Genomic DNA, 20,284 nt, shown 5'->3' with positions numbered 1-20,284 from the left:
ACCTCCCTGGTCCAGAACTCTCTAGTCTGGCAACATCCATGATCCAGCAGATAGACCACGGATGTTCTTAGACCAGAGAATCCCAGCCACAGAGGCTGCCAGCATCTGGGGGCTCAGAATTTCTGGTGGCAGGCAGCCCCTGTGGCTGAGGACAAGGAGCCATCACTGGACTGGGAGCCACAGCGTTTGTTTGAAAGTGGAATTCTGCCAGCTGGGGGACAGCAGCGTCACTGCTGGCCTGGGACAGGGAGCTGCAGCGGCCTGGGGTGTGAGCCAGGGGCAGGAAGCCCTGTGGGCTGGAACAAGGCTTCCAGCAGTAGCCTGACCTTCCCTGGTCTGGCAAACTCCCTCCTTTGCAATGGCTCAGGACTCAAGGGTGCCAGACCAGGGAGGTCCAATCTGTACAGATTTGATAAAGAATTTGTGTGCTTGGGACCCATCTTCTATAAACAGATAAAATTCTCTAGCAGTCTCTTCGGCAATAAGCTCTCAAACATCTAAACAGTGGGTGCCTTCCTCTTTCTGTTTGTAAGCTTGTGCTGTGATTAGTGCTCCCTAAACCCTGCCTGTGACTGGGACCTGGGCCCCAAAATTAGAAATAACATAAAGCAGTTTAGCACTGCATGGCAGAGCTGAAGTCCAGAGGATGACACACCTGTGTTTAAAGTTTCTTGTAAGCATGTATGATAGGGTGTGTAGGCTGAATGTAGGATTCCACCTGTACTTAGAAAGGATTCTTTTGGATATGCTTTTAGTTCTATATAGCCATTGAATTGCAGCTATGAATATGTCCATGTTAAAACTATTTTTAAAGGGTTTGAGGTTTTGCTTTTCTCTCTCATGTCAAATTTTGTTTTGTGCTTAGGAAAGTACTTATCAATTGTGGTTTGGGATAGACTCCTGTGTAGAATCTTCCATTAACTGCTCGTCTTGTCCTTTCAGATATACTCAATGACGCGATCTTTGATGAAGATCATGATAAAATGGTGATTGTTAAGGATATTGATATGTTTTCCCTTTGTGAGCACCACTTGGTACCCTTCTTTGGCAAGGTAGTTATTCATCTCCTATAGCAAGTATTTGTCATTCAGCATTCTTGGATGTTTTACGCAGCAGTGGCAACAGGCACCACAGGCCGTGGGACAATGGAGGCGAGGGGTCTGGCTCCATGTTTGGAAGTGGCAGGGCCAAGAGCAGAAGGGGTGGGGCCAAGGGCAGGGAGCCCTCAGTGCTGCCCATACGGTGGCGCTGGGGCCCTGTCCCCGACTTCCTGACAGCCTCAGGCAGGTGGAGAAGTGCTGCCATGGTGTTTCAAAGGGGCTGGGGGTGCCGGTTGCCACTGCTGCTTTGAAACACCAGGCCTGGGAGGGATTGACCCCTTTGCACCCCATAAGTCGGCAGCCCTCGTTGTACTAAATAAAGGGAAATAAAATATGTTTTGAAAAGCCAGGGTGAGTTTTGCTCATACCCAGTGTAGTCCTGTAGAATCCAGAATAAACATCCTTAGGAAGAGTTTTAAAACATGCCAATTTTTATGAGAGCATTTTATTGTGATAAGAAGAGAATTTATTTGTGCACTAATTGCATCTGCAGTATGAAGCAAATTAGCAGCACGAAAGAAAAGCTAAATTTTCTACAATTAGGCAACAGGAAATTATTACCCTTGGACAAGCTTTTTAGGAGGAATCTTCGAAATCCATTTGCTATGGAAAAACATGGAATTTGCATTTTTACAGAAAATCTTTATTTTTGACATTTTGTGAAAAATGAACAAATAACTATTAACTGTATTTTACTGAAAATACCAGTGTCGCTTATGCAGCATGTGCAGTCTCCCCCTTTTCTGGTTGATTTTTGAGAGCTTTTAAAATCTACATAGCTATATATATATATATATATATATATATATATATATATATATATATATATATATATATATATATATATATATTCCAATAAACTGCTTCCAGCGTATAGAAGTTACTCAATAGACTATAGAGGTTCAGGTTTTAATGCATCTCAGATTCAGTGTACGAACATAAGAATGGCCACGAGGCCCAGTATTTTGTCTTCCAACAGTGGCCAATGCCAAGTGCCCCAGAGAGAATGAACAGTCCAGGCAATTACCAAGTGATTCATCTGTCACCCATTTCCAGCTTCAGGCAGAGGCTAGGTACACTATCCCTGCCCATCTTGGCTAATAGCTGTTGATGGACCTATCTTTCATGAATTTATCTAATTCTTTTTTGAACCCTTTTTTATTGTCTTGGCCTTTACAACATCCTCTGGCCGGAAGTTCCTCCGTTTGACTATTTTGCAGGAAAAAAAGCAAAACAAAATTTCCTTTCATTTATTTTTTTAAACATGTTGCCTATTTCATTTGGTGAACCCTGCTTCTTGTGTTATGAGAAGGAATTAATAACACTTCTTTATTCACTTTCTCCACACCAGTCGTGATTCTACAGATCTCCATCATGTCCCCTCTTAGTCATCTGTTTTCCAAGCTGAAAAGTCTTAGCTTATTAATCTCTCTTCGTATGGAAGCTGTTCTGTACCCCTAATAATTTTTCTTGCCCTTTTCTGAATCTTTTCCAAGTGCAGTATCTTTTTTTGAGACAGGGTAACAACAACTGCATACTGCATTCAAGATGTGGGTGAACCATGGATTTATACAGAGGCAATATGATATTGTCTGTCTTATTATATATCTCTCTTCCTTAATGATTCCAAACACTCTGCTTGCTCTTTTGACTGCAGCTGCACACCGAGAGGATGTGTTCAGAGAAAGATCCACAATAGCCCCAAGATCACTTTTATTGAGTGGTAACAGCCCACATTTTGTATGTATGGTTGGGGTTATATTTTCCAATGCACATTACTCTGTGCTTACCAACACTGAATTTCATCTCCATTTTTTGGTCCATTCATCCAGTTTTGTGAGATCCTTTTGTAACTATTTGTGGTCTGCGTGAGACTTAATTATCTTGGATAATTTTTTATCGCTTGAAAATTTTGCTGGTTTACTGTTTAGTCCTTTTGCCAGATCACTTATGAATATTTTGAAAAAATACAGATCCCTGGGGGATACTGAGATTTGCCATGCTCCTTTCTAAAAATTGACCATATATCCCTACCCTTTGTTTCCTGTCTTTTAACCACTTACTAGTCTATGAGAGGATCTTCCCTCTTGTCCTGTAACAGCTTACTTTGCTTAAGAGACTTCAGTAAGGGACTTTGTCAATTACTTTCTGAAAAATTAAGTACACTAAGTCCATTGGATCCTCATTGTTCACATGCTTGTTGACCCCCTCAAAGAAGTCTAGGACTGTGTCTACACTTGCACTCCTCTTTCAAAAGAGGAATGCAAATAGGGGAAATTAAAAAATTTTAAATGAGGCAATGATATACATATCTTGTGTTTCATTTGCATTATCTCTTTTTGGAAGAGATTCTTTCGAAAGAAAAACGTGTAGACAGGGCTATTTTGAAAATAAACCCCACCTTCAATGAACCCTTCTTCCTATTTTGTTTCTATTTTTACATTTCATTTGCCAGAGTTTACGTACCTTTCTATTTTCCTCACAGGGGTTCAGCTTCTACTTTTATAGGGTAGCTTTTGACCTCTCTGTTTCCTTTTATTTTGTTGTTGAGCTACAGTAGCACTTGTTAAAAAATTATTTTACTTTGTCTCTTAGTGGCCTTGTCTACACTAGCCCCAAACTTCGAAATGGCCATGCACTTCATTAGCACCCACCTTATAGTAGCCCCATGTAGGTTGACTGATAAGAAGGCCATGTGAGACTATATTAAATGCTTTACTAAAGTCTAGGTACATCACATCTACCACTTCTCCCTTATTCACTAGCTTTGTTATTTTATCAAAGGCACCTATCAGGTTGGTTTGACATGATTTGTTCTTTACACATCCATGCAGATTGGTACTTATCACCTTATTATCTTCCAGATATTTGCAGGTGGATTCCTCAATTCGCTCCATTATCTTTCCTGGCACAGAAGTTAAGATGACTGATTTGTAGTTTCCTGGGCTGTCCTTATTTTTCTTTTTATAAATGGGCACTATACTTGGCCTTTTCCGATCTTCTGGAATCTCTCCCATCTTCCTTTTCAAAGATGATAGCTAATGGCTCAGATACCTCCTCAATCAGCTCCTTGAGTGTTACAGGAAACATTTCTCCAGGCCCTGATGACTTGAGGATATTTAGCTTTTTACAATAATTTTTAACTTTTTCTTTTCCTATTTTAACTTCTGACCTACCTCATTTTCTCCAGTATTCATTATGCTAGCCAATATGGGGATAGTTGAAATCTGCCATTATTACTGAGTTAACTTCAGTTCCCATCCGTGAATATTAGTTACAAAAATATGCCAAAAAATCAGTCCCAAAGACTCTGTCACTGAACTTTGCAAGGACAATTTCTGTACTATATGCAGAACATGTAACATGGGGAAAGTACTAAACAAACTGAGTGAGAAGAAAAGCAGAGGCTGAAACAGCTTGCCCATCAACAACAGCAGAGAAACAATACACTATGACTATTCTATTTTATTTTAATGATTGATGGCACTGGTAGGATTTGCTTAAAAATTGTAACTTTATCAATAAAACATTATGTTCAGCTGATACCTATATTGTAGCCAGGGAAACAAATGTGCAAAATTTCATTTTAATAGTGGAAAAATGCAGATCTTCCTTTTTTCCCATCAGAGAATTTTGGATTGTTTATCATGGAAATATAGGATCCTTGCTCCCTATACACACTAAATCTCCACAGAAGCCAATGGAGGGTTTGATTGCATATTTGCATGGGATCGAGCTTGGGGACCACAGGAAGGGAAATTTTCTGTGAAATGTCTTCCAAACAAAACTTAAACTCTTCAGACATGATTGCGCTCAGCCTCCTGACGTGACCATCACTGTACAACCAAAGCTCCCACTGCAGGGATTTAAATAAAAAAATATTGCGTATGTTACTTCTTCCTCTCCCTAGCTCCATCATCTTCCCTTTCACACTGCTTTTTCCTTTATTACAACTCCTCTCTTACTTGCTGCTTTCCCTTCTCCTGCCTCTCTCTGACACTTATTTGATGAAGACAAGGGTGACCATCCATCCCGTTTTTGATGGGACAGTCCCATGTTTGGGATGCCAAAAAGGCATCCCTAGTTATTTGACAAAAGGGACTAATTGTCCTGTATTTGCTGTGCAGAGGCAGCTGCCTGCTATAGAGCATGTACTGTATGCCAGTACATGTGCTCCGCAACAGAGGGAGCCGGCAGGTTAGTTACTTTCCCCTTCCCCGAGGCTCATGGAAAGTGGGGGTGGGGTGCCTGGGCTGCTCCAGCCCTGCTGCTTCCCCAAGGCTCAGGGAAAGGGGAGGGGGGCCCCCCCATTCTCCCGTCCCATATGTAGCCATGGGACATATGGTCACCCTAATGAAGACTGATCATTCTTGAGAGCTCAAACTGTTTGGAATGTGCAGCCAGTTACTGCCTGTCTTCTTCCTTACCAGTAACCCTATTTACTCTACATATCCCCATAAGCTACACAGCATCTACACATATGCACCTTCTCCACCTTTAATTACATCTGCTACATCGTTCAGGTCTGACTTCACAGGGCACTTTGTCTGCATTAAGGAGCCAGTCCTGCTGTCATTAAAAGCAGCACTGAAACTCCCATTGACATCACTAGACTAAAGAGCATGCCAAAAGCCATCAGGTTTAGGTTCTGGGCAACCTGATCCTGCAATTTCCAGAATGGGCAGACTGTGTGAAGACCCATTGTCTTGGATAGGGCTTCTCACAGGCACAGCCCTCTATCTGTGTACGTTGCACTTCAGAGCCCAGAGTTCCTTAAGACCTTCAACTTTCCTACAGAATCCAGAATGTTGTAATTGTTCAGTGCTTAAAGTCCTGTTCATATTTGCAGGTGCATATTGGATACTTACCTACAAAGAAAGTTGTTGGACTAAGCAAGCTTGCAAGGTAAGTGCATCCATGCAATGATATAATGAAGATGGAAAGGCCAAATCCTGTTCTCACTGCACAGCCCAAATGAGGTGCCATGTTTTGGGATGCTCTTCAGAGGAAAAGGGACAGGTATACTTCCCCTGAGATGTCTGGCAGCAACATAGAGCCACTACAGAAGCACTGGGGCTGCAGTGAGCCCTGGGGCTCCTTTGGGCTGATGGCTCTGCAGTAGCAGATCCCCTGTCCCTGCTCAACCAGCCCATTGGAATGCATGGAGCTGCTGCAGAGCGATATGGACCTCCTGTGGAGTGTTTTGCTCTCCCCATGGTGTGGGGGCCCCATGGCAGCAGGGTGCAGTATTTTCCCCTGTTCATGTAAACCAGTAATCAGGATTGTGAAGGTGAGCTGAGAAGGAGGCTTTGCAACAGAAAATTTGGATTTTCCCACTGCAAATCTTCAGGATAGTTTCTTATCAGAGAACCTGCACAAGTAAGTGCTTGCAGCTCTGATGATGCTGACTTTGTAAAGCCCCACAACCATCCAGACTTCCCAAGCTGTGCATACGACATGTTCCTGACCAGCTGCTAAGAGAAGGAGGCTTTGTGGGAGAGCGTTCTCTTTGAGGGCTATTGGTTTTGGCACTGGCTCCCCACTTCGGACTGAAATGGTCTTAGTGCGTTAGGTTTGTGCACATGTTGCAGTACTTGGGTATTGCTTCTGAGGAAGGACTTACATAGGTGCTGGTAGTAGGGGTGCTGGGGGTGGTGCTGCACCCCATGCTTGAAGCGGTTTCCATTACAAACCGGTGTTCCAGTTTGGTTCTATGGTTATTGGCACCCCTCCCGTACAAATGGTTCCAGCAGCCCTGAGGACTTATGTGAATTGTGCAGCAAAGAGTAAGTAGCTGGCAGTTTTACGCTTTATTGGCAGCTGCTGGAAGTGGTGCTGCATTAATTTGGATTTCATTATTTGTTTCGTTAGCATATATCAAAGTTGTCTACAGTTTTCAGCTATGTGACTCTTTTTGTGTAGTAATATTTTTTTTATAAGTGAAATACATGCTGAAGCTCTATAATCTGGCATCCTTGGGACTTGTTTGGCGCCAGATGAGAGACTTTACTGGATCGTGGGAGGTCAATATTTTTAAGCACATGACCAACACTTCAGCTGTTTAATGGGAACATGATGCCATCATATGCCAACAATGCCCAGATGCTTTGTATATTGGACAGACTTCTAACTCCCTTAGACAAAGGGTTAATGGGCACAAAACAGATATCAAAACACTCCAGATCCACAAACCAGTTAGTCAACATTTTAATGGAATGGGGCATTCTATTAATGACCTAAAGGTATGTGTGTTACTGAAAAAGAACTTTCGCACCATTCTTCAAAGAGAAACAGCTGAGCTGGCTTTTATATTCAAATTCAGCACATTAACATGTGGTTTAAACCGGGGCGGGAACTTTCTGAGTCACTATAGGGGCTCGTCTGCATACTTGGCTTAATCTAATTCTTGACCTCCCCCTGACCCCTGCACTCTCTGCTTTGCTCACCTGGATTATCTTTTTTCTGATTTGTCCTCCTTGCTTATTGTTTTTGGTTCTCTGTGCCTTAAATATTGAGTCTGTTCTGGTCTGGCTATGGTCTGAAGAATTGGGTCTGTACCACATAAGCTCACCTAATAAACTATTTTGCTATTCTTTAAAGTGCTACTTGACTGCTTTTTGTTTTGATACTGTTTAATGGGCTCTTACAAGATATTTAGGGGTAAATTACAGCTAAATAACAGCCCAGAACACTGAAAGCCAGGACTGGTGTCTGTAAACAAAATTTATGGGACTGGGAAAATTTGGCCATGTCATGTTAAGTGGTCATCCAGCTAACTAAACTCGTGCTGGATTATGGGTATTGCTGGATGAGGGAGTTCTGGATTAGAGTGATTCAACATGTACCTTTTTCTGCTCAACAGGCTGAGCTTAAGTAAAAGCTGATGGCCTATACATCTTAAAAGAACAATCCAGATACCAATAACAGACTATAACAGTGTCTAGTAGTGATCCTGTTGTAATTCATGATCTATTCTTCTGCATTCTGAGCACCAGCGTTCTAATGACCAATGAGAGGCTGCTTTACAAATGTAACACAAAGGCTGATAATGCACAGACTGAAAATACATTGTAATTGGGTTGAATAGTGTCCTTTTAAGGCAATACTTATTTTTAAATGCTTTCTATAAGGGATTCTAAATGCATTTAGAAGATCCTTGGGTTAAAATAAGTGGTACAAAGAAATATATTAATAAATAAATGAAGTATTCTAAAATGGACTGAATATCAACTGTATTTAAATCACATTACATATTGCAATGTAAAATCACTTACACTACAATATACTTTAGCATTCTAAATAGCCAATATCACCTTACTGTAACACCTGTCATACCCAGAGAGTCTATTAAGCTAAACTTAAAATTTACTTTGAAATCAGAAACAAATATTTATTATTTTTTCCAGAATTGTTGAAATCTTCAGTCGAAGACTGCAAGGTTTGTATCCTTTCTCTCTCTGTTCTGCTGAACTATATTTTGCCTACAGTGGCAGTTCTCAAGCTGAGGGTCAAGAGACCAAAGTGGGTCATAACTTTATTTTAATGGGGTCCCCAGGCCTGGTCTAGACTTGCTGGGGCCCAGGGTCAAAACCGAAGCCCAAGTCCCACTGCCCAGAGCCAAAATCTGGGCCGAAGCCCTCAGGCTTTGGCCCACTGCTCAGTGCACTAGAGTTTAGGCTTTGGCTCCCTTTCCACCTGAGGCAACAGGGCCTGGGCTGGCTCAGGCTTCAGTCCCTTCCTGGAGTCATGTAGTAATTTTTGTTACCAACTGTCTAATCACACAAATCCAACACTGTTGTGCCATTGCCTGTCCCATCCCTTCTCCAAGGCCCCACCCCCGGTCACTTCATCCATCTCCCTCCTTCATTCACTCTCCCTCACCCTCACTCATTGGGGTGGGGTGTAGGAGAGGGGGAGGGCTCTGGGCTGGGACCAAGGGCTTTGGTGTTAGGAGGGAGCTCAGTGATGAGCTTGGCGCAGGATATTGGAGTGCAAGAGTAGGTGCAGACTCGGGGGTTAAATTTGAGTGCAGGAGGTGTTTCAAGGCTGGGCTGGGGACTGGGTGTGGGAGGTGTTTGGGGTGCAGAAGTGGGTGTGAGCTTTAGAAGGGGGCTCAGAGTTGGGGCAGCAGATTCAGGTTATGGGCTGGGGCGTGGGCTCCAGGAGGGGGTTCAAGGGTGGAGTAAAGTGGTGGGCGTGCACAAGGGGTGAGAGGGTGCAGATTCCATTCAAGCAGCACTTACCTTGGGCAACTCAAAATCCCAGTTGGTGGTGCAGTGGTAAGGTAGGTTCTCTGCCTGCTCTAGCTCGATGCCACTCCTGAAAGCAGCTGGTGTGGTCCTTGTGGGAATGGGGAGGTGGTTTCACATTCTCTCCTAAATTTCGTGCATCACCACACTTAAGTGGCTGATCTCTGGGTTTGGCTTCAGGAGATTGAACCTGATTCTGGGAGACCTGATGAAACCACAATGGTTGACAACCCAAAGGTCATGGTGCAGTGAAGTTTGAGAACTCTTGAGCTAGAGGATGCCCAGTTGAAGAAAGTACTTAAGCTTAATTTTCATTATGTCATCAGTCCTGTTGAAGTAAATGTATTTAAGGTTAGTCATGGGCCTAAGTACTCTCCTGAACTGGGACCATAATAAGAGTGGCTTATAAAGTTGTCAAGAGACTAGGCAAAAAACATAAACTAAAGCAGCCTGATCCTATACCTGAGCCTGAGTTGGATGTTTGAGGTATCTATCCCATGCAGTAAGGTGGCCTAAGTCCAGAGCCTCAGTGGTTAAAGTTCAACATCTGGGCTGGTTTAATGGGGAAGGTAGCTATATGAAATGTGGTGGGTCCCCTTTTCTGAAAGAATGAGGAAGTGTACTCAGTTCACAGCCCACCTCTGATAGGTAGCCAGGGAGGACTGCAGTCTCTGCAGTGTAGAAGAAGCTGACTTTGGGTAATGTATTTCCTGGGGAGTAAGTGAAGTATTAAAAATCCTATGGGCAGACAAGGCAGGTAAATACATGTTCACTGGATAAAGAAAAGGATTTCACGGCTCCAAAGGTGCCTTTCCAGTACTTTTATAAAAGCACTAAACTCAAATCGAAACATAATTTTAAAAACCATTTCTAGCACAAGGCTCATTTTATTTTAGTTAGCTAGTGGGAGAATTTGACTGCATATGCAACATCTTAAGAATGTGTTTTCTTTAAGAATTTGCAAGGGGTACCAAGAATGGCAATTAAGTACAGAAAAATCACACTTCTTTTTCCAGTTCAAGAGCGGCTTACCAGACAGATCGCTCTGGCAATTACTGAGGCTCTGAAACCTGCTGGAGTGGCTGTGATTGTAGAAGCATCGTAAGTAATTCATTATCATCAGTCCCATTAAAGCCAACCTCTAAAAACAGTTATACCACAAGATCTGAGGTGCCACTGTTACCTAAGCACTAACCAGACTTGGGGGAGCTGAGTGTCAGTTCCCACCACAGACTTTGTAGAGGACTTTGGATGAGCCATTTCATCTTTCTGGCTCAGTTCCCCATCTGTAAATTGGGGTCCAGATACCACTGATCTTCACTGGGTGCATGTTAGGATGCATTCATTAACGACTGATGTTGGGGCCACTTAAGTACCTGGATAGATAGCTTCTTAGTACAGAGAAATGTTCAGATGGTAGCTTATAAGAAATAGTGACCTTGTGAGTAAAGGATGATGTCAACAGTCTAACACAGGGGTTCTTAACCTTTTGGCCCTCAGACCTCCCCTGAAAGCGAACTTAATGTTTACACCTCCTGTCCTTCCCCAAATTAATCAATGAACCAATCAAGACATAATTAAGATACTAAAGGAATTTTATTTCTTGCCAGTTCCTCACATACACAATAAAATATAAAAATAAATAAATTAAAAAGTTCTTCAGGACCACCTTAATGAAATGGCTGTTGCTGCTTTCGGTCAGTAAGGACAGAAATTCGAGGGACAGTCTTGGACAATGCTAGGCACATGTCATGCCTGGCATCCAACTGATTTCTAGCCTTTGTCTTCACACTGACCAATGTTGAAAATCCAGATTCACAGAGATAGGTAGTAGCAAATGGGACCAAGGCTGAAAGAGATTTCTTTGCCAAAACTGGGTAGGCAGCTATTTGAGAGCACCAAAATTCATCAAGATTATGACTGGAGAATCCTTGCTTCAGCAAAGCTTTGCTCTGGAAATTGATGAGGTCATCCTTCTGTATGTCAGCATCATCCATGGAGTCCAAATTAAAGGAGAGAGGATTTCGAAGCCACTTGTCATTTTTCAATTTGTCTTTAACAAAGTAATTTTCAAAAGAGTCCATGAGATTTTCAAAATATTGCCTTGAATCCAATTTGGGACCGTCTCTAACAAACCCTCTCCAGAGATAAGAACATTTTCCAGGGTAGGAAAATTTGCATAATTGTTCTTCACCACGTGCCTCTTCCAAAGAGCCAGCTTTTGCTGGAAGGCAGAAATTTTCTCATTTGCATCCAGAACAGTCACTTCTGACCCTAGAGGTGAAAAGTTGAGGTCATTCAATTGCGAGAATATATCTGCAAGATAGGCCAACGATACAATGAGATCTTGGGTTTCAAACTCTTCACACAGTTTTCCTTTTCTTGAAGAAACATGGCTATCTCAGTTCTAACTTCCATAACACGAGTGAAGACTCTTCCATGTGAAAGCCAGAATACTTCTGTGTGATATAACAATACTTCATAAGCAACTCCAGCTTCTTGGCAGAATATTTTGGAGAGTCTGTGGTTCAAAGCTTGAGACTGGATGAAGTTCACTGCTTGAACAGCAGTATGCATGGTTGATTGCAGTCTTGGTGAAATAGGTTTTTGATGCCAATGCATGATGATATAGAAAACAGTGGATGACCGCCACCTGTAGGGCCTCCATCTTCACCAAAGCTCCAAAGCCAGATTTTTTCCCCACTATGGAAGGAGTGCCATCAGTGCATATGAAGCCCAATTTCACCTTCCAGTCCAGTCCATTTTTTTGAAAAGAACTCGTCGATTAGCTGGTACGCATCAGCAGCTTTTGTGGTAGCCAACAGGGGTTCACAGAACAAAAACTGTTGTTTGATGCACATTTCGGTGGCGTATCTCACAAAAGCCAAAAGTTGACTGCATTGAGCCTCATCAGTACTTTCATCCAACTGAAGTCCAAAGGACAGAGTCACTTTCTTGAGTTCCTCCATGAGTTAATCCAAAATATCTGATGACATATCCAAAATTTGACAACTGATGTCGTTTGACAGAGGTATTTCAGCAATCTCTTTCCTCTGTTGCTTTCTGAGAACAACTTCCACTATTTGAAGGGCGCAAGTCTTGATCAGAGTCTCACTGATTGTGTGAGGCTTTTTGTTCTTTGCGATGAGGTATGCCACTTTGTAGGAGGCCTCAAGGAGTGGCTTCTGAGTAGATCCAAAACCCAACTTGGGCAAAGTGCCTTATGAGTGGAATTGAGCTCTCTTCTGCTTCAGCAACTCCAGCGAGTCTCCAGAATTTCCTGGGTAGACATTTGCACAATGCTCTTGCAGTTTGGCAGGCCTCATGTTATCATTACAGAGAACTTTTGCACATAAAAAGCACTGAGGTTTTTTGGTTCCATCGCGGTCAAGACAGCATGTGAGCCCAAACTTCACATAATCCTCACTGTATTTCCCTTTCTTTGACATTTTCTCATCTTCTTGAGGGGACAAAAATGTAAACTAAACTATCAATCGTGGTAGAGTTAAACGCAAAAACAACTACCCGCGCCGAAGACAGACTGCTAACTGAACCAGTGCATGTGGGCAAAGCACACAACAATATGGCATGATGCCAGAGAAAGTGGTACGCGTGACCTTGAACAGGCGTAATCAAGGCACAGAATGTGTGTGAAGATTGCAGTAATTCTACAAAGGTGCAATATTGTGTCCAACCTCATTTTTTAACAGTGTCAGCCTTGAGGAAGAAATATCACCTCTGGCTGCATCAGCCAATCAAAATGTAACACTGTTAGCAAGATGTTAGTTTCTGTCGTAACCAGTTTAAAGCAGTTTGGTGGAATATGGTCAAATAGCTCTAATGGTGAAAGTAGACATTCTCTTAAGTATCTGATCTCACCCCGAGTTCCCCTATATTTAATAAGCAATTAATGTTAATAATTTAAATTCATAATATTAATTATAAAGAATTCTAAACTTTAAAATTTTATACAGTGAGAAAGCAATTGCGATAAATTTTCTGGGAGTCACCTCACACTTCCCCTGGGGAGGCGCACCCCTGGTCTAACAAATGCTGCAGTGTGTGTGTATGGGGAACTTGGCTTGAGTTGACATATGAAGATTTTGGTATATTTTTCACTGACTGTGTGCACTCAGATAGGTATAAGTCTTTGTACTTGTGCATGCTGATGCTTAGTAATTCACACAGTGTGTACATTTTTAAGACAAACAACATAGAATCATAGAACAATAGAGCTGGAAGAGACCTAAAAAAGCCATAGAGTCCAGCCCCCTGCTCTAAGCAGGACCAAACCCATCAGATCTGCCCTGCCAGGGCTTTATTGAGGTGAGATTTAAACACTTCCAGGGATGGAGACTCCACTACTTCCCTGGGTAGACCATTCCAATGCTTCACCAGCCTCCTTGTGAAAAAGTTTTTCCTAATGTTCAGCTTGGACCTTTCCAACTGCAACTTGAGACCATTGTTCCGTGTTCTGCCATCTGTGAACACTGAACAGCCTCTCTCTGCAGCCTCCCTTCAGTAAGTTGAAGGCTGTTATCAAGTCCCCCCCTCAGTCTTCTCTTCTGCAGACTAAACAGTCTCAATTCCCTCCACCTTTCTTCTTAAGTCAGATGCTCCAGCCCCCTAATTATTTTGGTCGCCCTCTGCTGGACCCTCTCCAGTGTATCCACATCCTTCCTATAACTGGGGGCCCAGAACTGGACACAGTACTCCAGATGTGGCCTCACCAAAGCCAAATAAAGAAGAATAATCACTTCTCTGGATCTACTGGCAGTGCTCCTCTTGATGCATCCTAATATGCCATTAGCTTTCTTGGTTACAGCGGCACACTGTTGACTTATGTCCAGCTTCTCATCCACTACAACTCCCAGGTCCTTTTCTGCAAAACTACTACTGAGCCAGTGGACCCCAGCCTGTAACGATGCTTGGGATTCCTCCGGCCCAGGTGCAGGACTCTGCACTTGTCCTCATTGAACCTCATCAGATTTCTTGCAGCCCAGTCTTCCAATTTGTCTAAGTCACTCTGGACCCTGTCCCTACCCTCCAGCATATCTACCTCTCCCCCTAGCTTAGTGTCATCCGCAAACTTGCTGAGGGTGCAAATGTGGACCAGTCACATCTGGCACCAATAAATTTAATGATACAGCTGCCCTGCAGTTAAACGCCCGTGACTGGCTTGTGTTGGTCAACTAAGGCTTGGGTTAAAGGGCTGCTTAAAGACAGCGTAGATGTTAGAGCTTGGATAGGAGCATAAGCTCTGAGACCTTCACCACTCACAAGATACTCAAGTTTGAACATCTGCGCTGCAATTTAGAATCCCATAACCCTATTCTGGAGTCAGCTTGCACGTTTGGTCATGGATATTTAACTGCAGTGTAGAGTAGTTCAAACACAGCCTGCTTACATTTTCTGTCAATATTTGTTGACTGAAATTGAAATAAAAGAAAGAATTAACACAGCTGTAAACAAACAACCCCACAACAGGTGGGGCAAAGAGGGCAACTGCCCCAGGGCCTGGTGATGCGAAAGCGCCTGGGGCTCCTGGCTGCTGGTGACCTGGGCCCTTAGATTGCCACCGGAGCACCACATAGCATATTCTAGGCAGATATGGCTGTCTGAGAAGCAGGTGTGGCACAATACTGTCCTGGTGTTTCTGAGAGCTGGCTGCCTTGAGCCCTGCTTCTTCTACCTGAGGCTCTGCCCCTTCCAGGAGCACAGAACCAACCCTTACCCTTGCCCAGGAGCCTGGCAAGACTGTTCCCTCCCTGCCTACTGAATGTCATTTTGAAACACTACAACATTTAAATAAAATAGAATTCAAGAATGATTCTTCTGTCAGTAGCTTGGAGTGAGCTGGTTGCTCACAATAAATAATACAGTAATCCCTTGCTTTACATAGCTTCATTTTGTGTGAAATCGCTTTACGCGACTTTAGCACAATGTGAAGTGGCTGGGCTGTCAGCCTGCCTAGGTTCCCACAGCTGCGGGCAGCTAGGCAGGCTAAGAGCCCCTTTCCCCTCCCTTCCCAGAACATTGTGAGGCACCACTCTGGGAAGGTGTGGGGAAGGGGCTTTTAGCCTGCCTAGCTGGTTGTTCCTGTGGGCAGCCAGGCAGGCGAAGAGTCCCTGCCCCCTGCTTCCCAAAGCAGTGCCACTTGACAGCTGCACTAGTTCACCCACATTTTAAGCCCTGCACTGGCTCACTTCCCCCAGTGGGGGGGCTCCAGCCGCACACCTGGGGCTCCTCTCCAACCCCCACGGACCCAGACCTGGACCCAGATCCAGATCCTGTATGGCCCCAGCTCACCTCCCCCTGTGCAGCTGGCTCAGTATATGCAGGGCTCCAAACCACCCCCACTCATCCACCCCACCCTGGTACAGCCCCCATTGAACCCCCGTGCCTGGCTCAACCCCTCCCCGCTATGGCCACAGCTCACCCGTGCCCCTGTGCATGGGGCTCTGGCTGTCAACCGCCACTGGCATGCGCAGGGGATCTAACCCCCCTGCCAGCTCAACCCACCCCCATTCAATCTCACCTCTGCCCGGCTCAACCTCCCAGGTCCCTAGTTCACCCCTCACTTCATGCGCTGGGCTGTCAGCCGTCAACATGCATGGGGGCTCTAGCTGTCAGTCGCTGCAGGTGCATGAGGCTCTACCCCCTGCCCCAGCTAACCCCCACCCTGGTTTACCCCATTCAGCCCCCTCAGCCCTAGCTCACACCCCCTGGCACGGGGGGCTCCAGCTCCAACCCCTTACCCTCCAACCCCCTGGCCGGGCTCCAACTCCCACCCAAGCCCCATGCTGCCCGGGTCCAACCCCCTGCTTGCCCTGGCTCAACCGCACCTTCCTGCAGCCCTCCCCAGGGCCCCATCCCATCCCTCCAAGCCCTCCCCGACTTACGTGAAATTCTATGTAGACGAGGAATGTAACTCTCGTGTACCTTGGGGATTGCTATGGTTGGACACTCTTTAATTTATCAAAAGCACCACTTGGCTCACAGTGTATTGCTGATTGTCTTAGAGGTAATTTTATCTAATTATCTCAGGCTATTAACATCTAAACTAAAGCTGACTATTTAATCAATTGCCTTCTAGTCACATGTGCATGGTTATGTGAGGGGTTCACAAAATGAACAGCAGGACTGTCACCAGCACCATGCTTGGAGTCTTGTGAGAAGATCCAAAAACCAGAGAGGAGTTTCTTACGCTGATTAAGAATTAAATGGAAACAGCTTCCCATTCACGGTTCATTGGCTCTAACAGTAAAATCCACTGCCAGAAACTAATTACCAAGTGGGATGCAGGACTCTGCAGAGTCTTTGCATTAGAAATAGCTGTGTGACAGATTGGGTCTCAGTAATGCCTTGTAGTGTTGTAAAATATTTGGTGCCAGAATCACAGTTACTGAAATGAAAAGAGATTAGCAGTTTCCCACTGCTAATCATAAAGTGCCATGAAAACTTGTTGCTAGATGGGAGCTAAATTAAGCCATACTCTTTCTTCCCCTCTTCACAACCCCCCCCACAAAAAAATAAAAAATTAAAAAAGGAAAACAAAAAAACAAGCAAAAAACCAAACCAAGCAGCCACAGGAAGGTGAAATTATGCACAAATCCTGTGGCATTCATGAATCAATCTTTAGCATTGTTGTGTCCATTGGATTAGGTAAATAGGTCAGGAAGCCAGCAGATCTCCCCAGCCAAGGCATCCATTTGCCGTAAGGGGATGTCTGGGAGGTATGGAATTGTAATCTAAGCCTACAGCATCCTTGTCTGGCCCCTGTGGTGGGAGCATGAGAGAAGAATTCCCAGATGGAAAGAGGCATGACCACTATTTTCCAGCAGTCCTGTCTGGGGAATGGCCTTTGCAGGTAGCCAGCTGGATGACACATGGAGCCCAAAGCCTGGCCAATTCCCATTATTGCTTGAATGGGAGGCAGACAGTCCCCATAAGTGTTCCTGGAGGTGACAGTGTGGAGAGTGGCATATCTCTAGCTCTGTCTTTTTCCTGCTCAGCTGAGCTCCCCTGCCTTGCAACGCAGAAGTTCAAACATATCCTATTTGCATGGAGTGGCTTTTGCAGAACCAGAAGAGAGGAATGAGGCTATCCGTGTTCAGCTTTCCTCCAGAGAGCCTGTCCCATAATCTAAAAGTCTTCCAAAAGGCCTAAGTTTCTCAGTGACAACCAATGGGAATTCATAACATTTTAAGCAATCTATTAGTGATCCAGCAGCTTTTTCAAATGTATGCAAAGTACCCCAGTACCTTTCATCCACTGCAAAGATCTATTGTTTATGGCTGAGTCCCCTGTCCAACTCCCTCTAAACGTTCCTTTGACTCCTGAAGAAACAGCAGATGATATGGCATGAGAAATATTCCCTAAGATTGTGATTGCATCAAAAAGTCTATTCTTGACTCACATTGTGGTATCTCCTGGAACTGAATGATTTTCTAGGTGCCCAGGCATAGATAAAAGATCAGCTCTTTTAAAACTTCAGTGTATCCGTAATGCTGGAGCCCTAAATTTGTATAAAGGCTTTAATGTAATTAACCCTGCAACATTTGTTTAGCGAGGAAGTCTCATAGCATTACTAAACCAGTCAGAACAAAAATGTAGCTTTGGAATTTCCTCCTGGAGATCATAAATGCAGAACACTAGGGGGCCATATTCTACTAACCTTGCTGTGCAGCTAGTACCTTTCATTCTAGTGGGGCTGCTCCTAGCGACAGGAATTACCACTCAGTCTGAGGAGGGTTACTAGAATATGCCACAACTGAGTTCCAAGGAAATGTTTGTTTTCTTTAGATGATCTGTCCCCCATCAGACTGGTGCCAGAAGAGCAAACTTAAAAATCAGTGTTGGAACAATATTTTACAGACACTTAAGCCCCTTTCTTTTCTATTTAAGCTGATTTTTACAGAAAAAATTCCAGATTTTACAAAAATGTTTATTCTCCAATTTGCATCCTACTTTTGTATCATGTAAATATATAAAATAGATGTTTTATTAGAAGAAAGACAATATATTGCATGAGCTATATGTATTATGATCATACAGTACGGTAGTCTGTGTATCTATGCAAACAGGCATGCACACATGCTCTAAAGTGCATGTTCATCTGAATATATTGAGGGATCTCATGCCCCCATGTACACATTTCGAGCTATTAGCAGATAATGTTTTAAGGTTCTGACACACTAAAATGGGAAGAAAATATACCCAAATATTTACACAGAAAAATATACTTTTTTTAACCTATTTTCAGCAGTTGTTTGTTGATATTAAAAAGCACTGAAATTCTTGGGGAAAAAATAAATAAAATACCTCCTCCCAAACAGCACTAGAGATACTGTATTTTTCGAGGAAATGTATTTTGAGATACATCTCTGTGTCCCCTAAATGTAGAGTATCCTCACGTCAAAATCACTTGTGAATGTGCCTTAACCTTTGGCAAACATAGGGAAACACAGTATAAGCAGTATATGTCTGATTAAATGTCAGCAGTTAGTTAAACTAGTAAATATTGTTTTATAAATGAAGCGTTTAATAGAAAAACATTTTTCCAGCTGACTCTATTCAAGACTGAATATTGAACAGTCATAGAGAAGGTTTTTTTTAATCAAGAGTTGCATAATTTAGTGATCAATAGTGGTGCTAAAACATTGATATGAGCATTTTGTGAAAACTGCATTCATGAATCTTCAAAAATCTTTTGGAGCATGGTTATATTTTACATATGCTTTATTAGCTTTTTGCTTTGTTACCTGGAGATTGTGTAGCAAACTCTTGTGTTTTCTGCTCTCATGTATGTAATGTTTTAGCTTTGTTAAGTCAGGATATAAGAGAAAGTGTGGGGTTTTTTTTTTTTGTTTTTTGTTTTGTTTTTTTTTACTGGAAAGCATTTGAGATACAAACATTTTCTTCAGATCGGGGCAGACCCAGGCAAGCTTATCTCACTCACCAACAGAAGAAGCTTCAGTAAATGATAAGATCTCTTCTGTTTTTTCTCTCTATTCTCACATATACCAGACTTACTATTTTTAAGGGCTGTTAATCAATCAGTTAACTCTAGTGATTAACTTTTTTGAGTTAATTTGTTGTTAATCAAATTAATTGCAGTTTTAATCACTCAATAATAGAATACCAATTTAATTTTTTCTACATTTTCAAATATTGATTACAATTAACATATGAACTGCTCACTTTATCATTTTTATTAAATATTTACACTGGAATAAAATAGTATTTTTCAATTAATCTTTTATAAGTACTGTAGTATAATAATTTAATCATGGAAGGGAAATTTACAAATGTAGATTTGTATTTGTCACAAACAGCACTCAAAAACAAAACAATGCAAAACTTTACTGACAGCCCAATTCTACTTGGTCCTATTTCTTGTTCTGCTCATTACTAAGACAAATTTATTTACATTTATGGGCTTCTGCCTGTAATTCCCCACATAGTAATGCATTTTCACGATAAAGAGATTGCACAACAGCACTTGTAAAGGTAACTTTTTAATACCTTTTACAGTGGAAATATTTGTAATAAAATCACTGTACACTTTGTATTCTCTATAGGAATTGAAATCAATATTTGAAAGTTTCATAAATTATACAAAATATTTGAATAAATGGTACTATTATTGATTAACAGGGCAATTAAAACTTAATTGTAATTTTTTAAAAAATTGAATGTAATATTTAAAAATGAATTGACAGCAGTGTTCCATCCACGTGGGGAATCTTTTCCATCCATGTGGGGAATGGACTTTTTATATACCCTGAAGTGTGCATGAACATGCACCACCCATAAAACCAAAAAACCTCGCTGTGGGCACTCCGCTAAACAGCTGGGTGACATCTGAATTTCTTCGGAGTGGTGTCACACACACGCCGAGGCTATGTCTACACAGGCCCCTTCTTTTCAAAA

At 42.7% G+C, this 20,284-nt stretch overlaps 1 protein-coding gene across 1 annotated transcript in view; it reads left to right on the top strand.

Moving 5' to 3' along the window:
- LOC142010963 (GTP cyclohydrolase 1-like) overlaps positions 1-20,284 on the top strand; it is a 23,590-nt gene extending 3,306 nt beyond the window's left edge. The window contains 5 exon segments of the mRNA XM_074989650.1: positions 943-1,052; positions 5,950-6,005; positions 8,507-8,538; positions 10,366-10,450; positions 16,446-20,284. Of these exon segments, the coding sequence (XP_074845751.1) occupies positions 943-1,052; positions 5,950-6,005; positions 8,507-8,538; positions 10,366-10,450; positions 16,446-16,572 (410 nt within the window). The 3' untranslated portion in view covers positions 16,573-20,284.

This window comes from Carettochelys insculpta, chromosome 3 (assembly GCF_033958435.1).
Source record: "Carettochelys insculpta isolate YL-2023 chromosome 3, ASM3395843v1, whole genome shotgun sequence".
Taxonomy (NCBI): domain Eukaryota; kingdom Metazoa; phylum Chordata; order Testudines; family Carettochelyidae; genus Carettochelys; species Carettochelys insculpta.
This window is presented reverse-complemented; position numbering and strand designations above follow the sequence as displayed.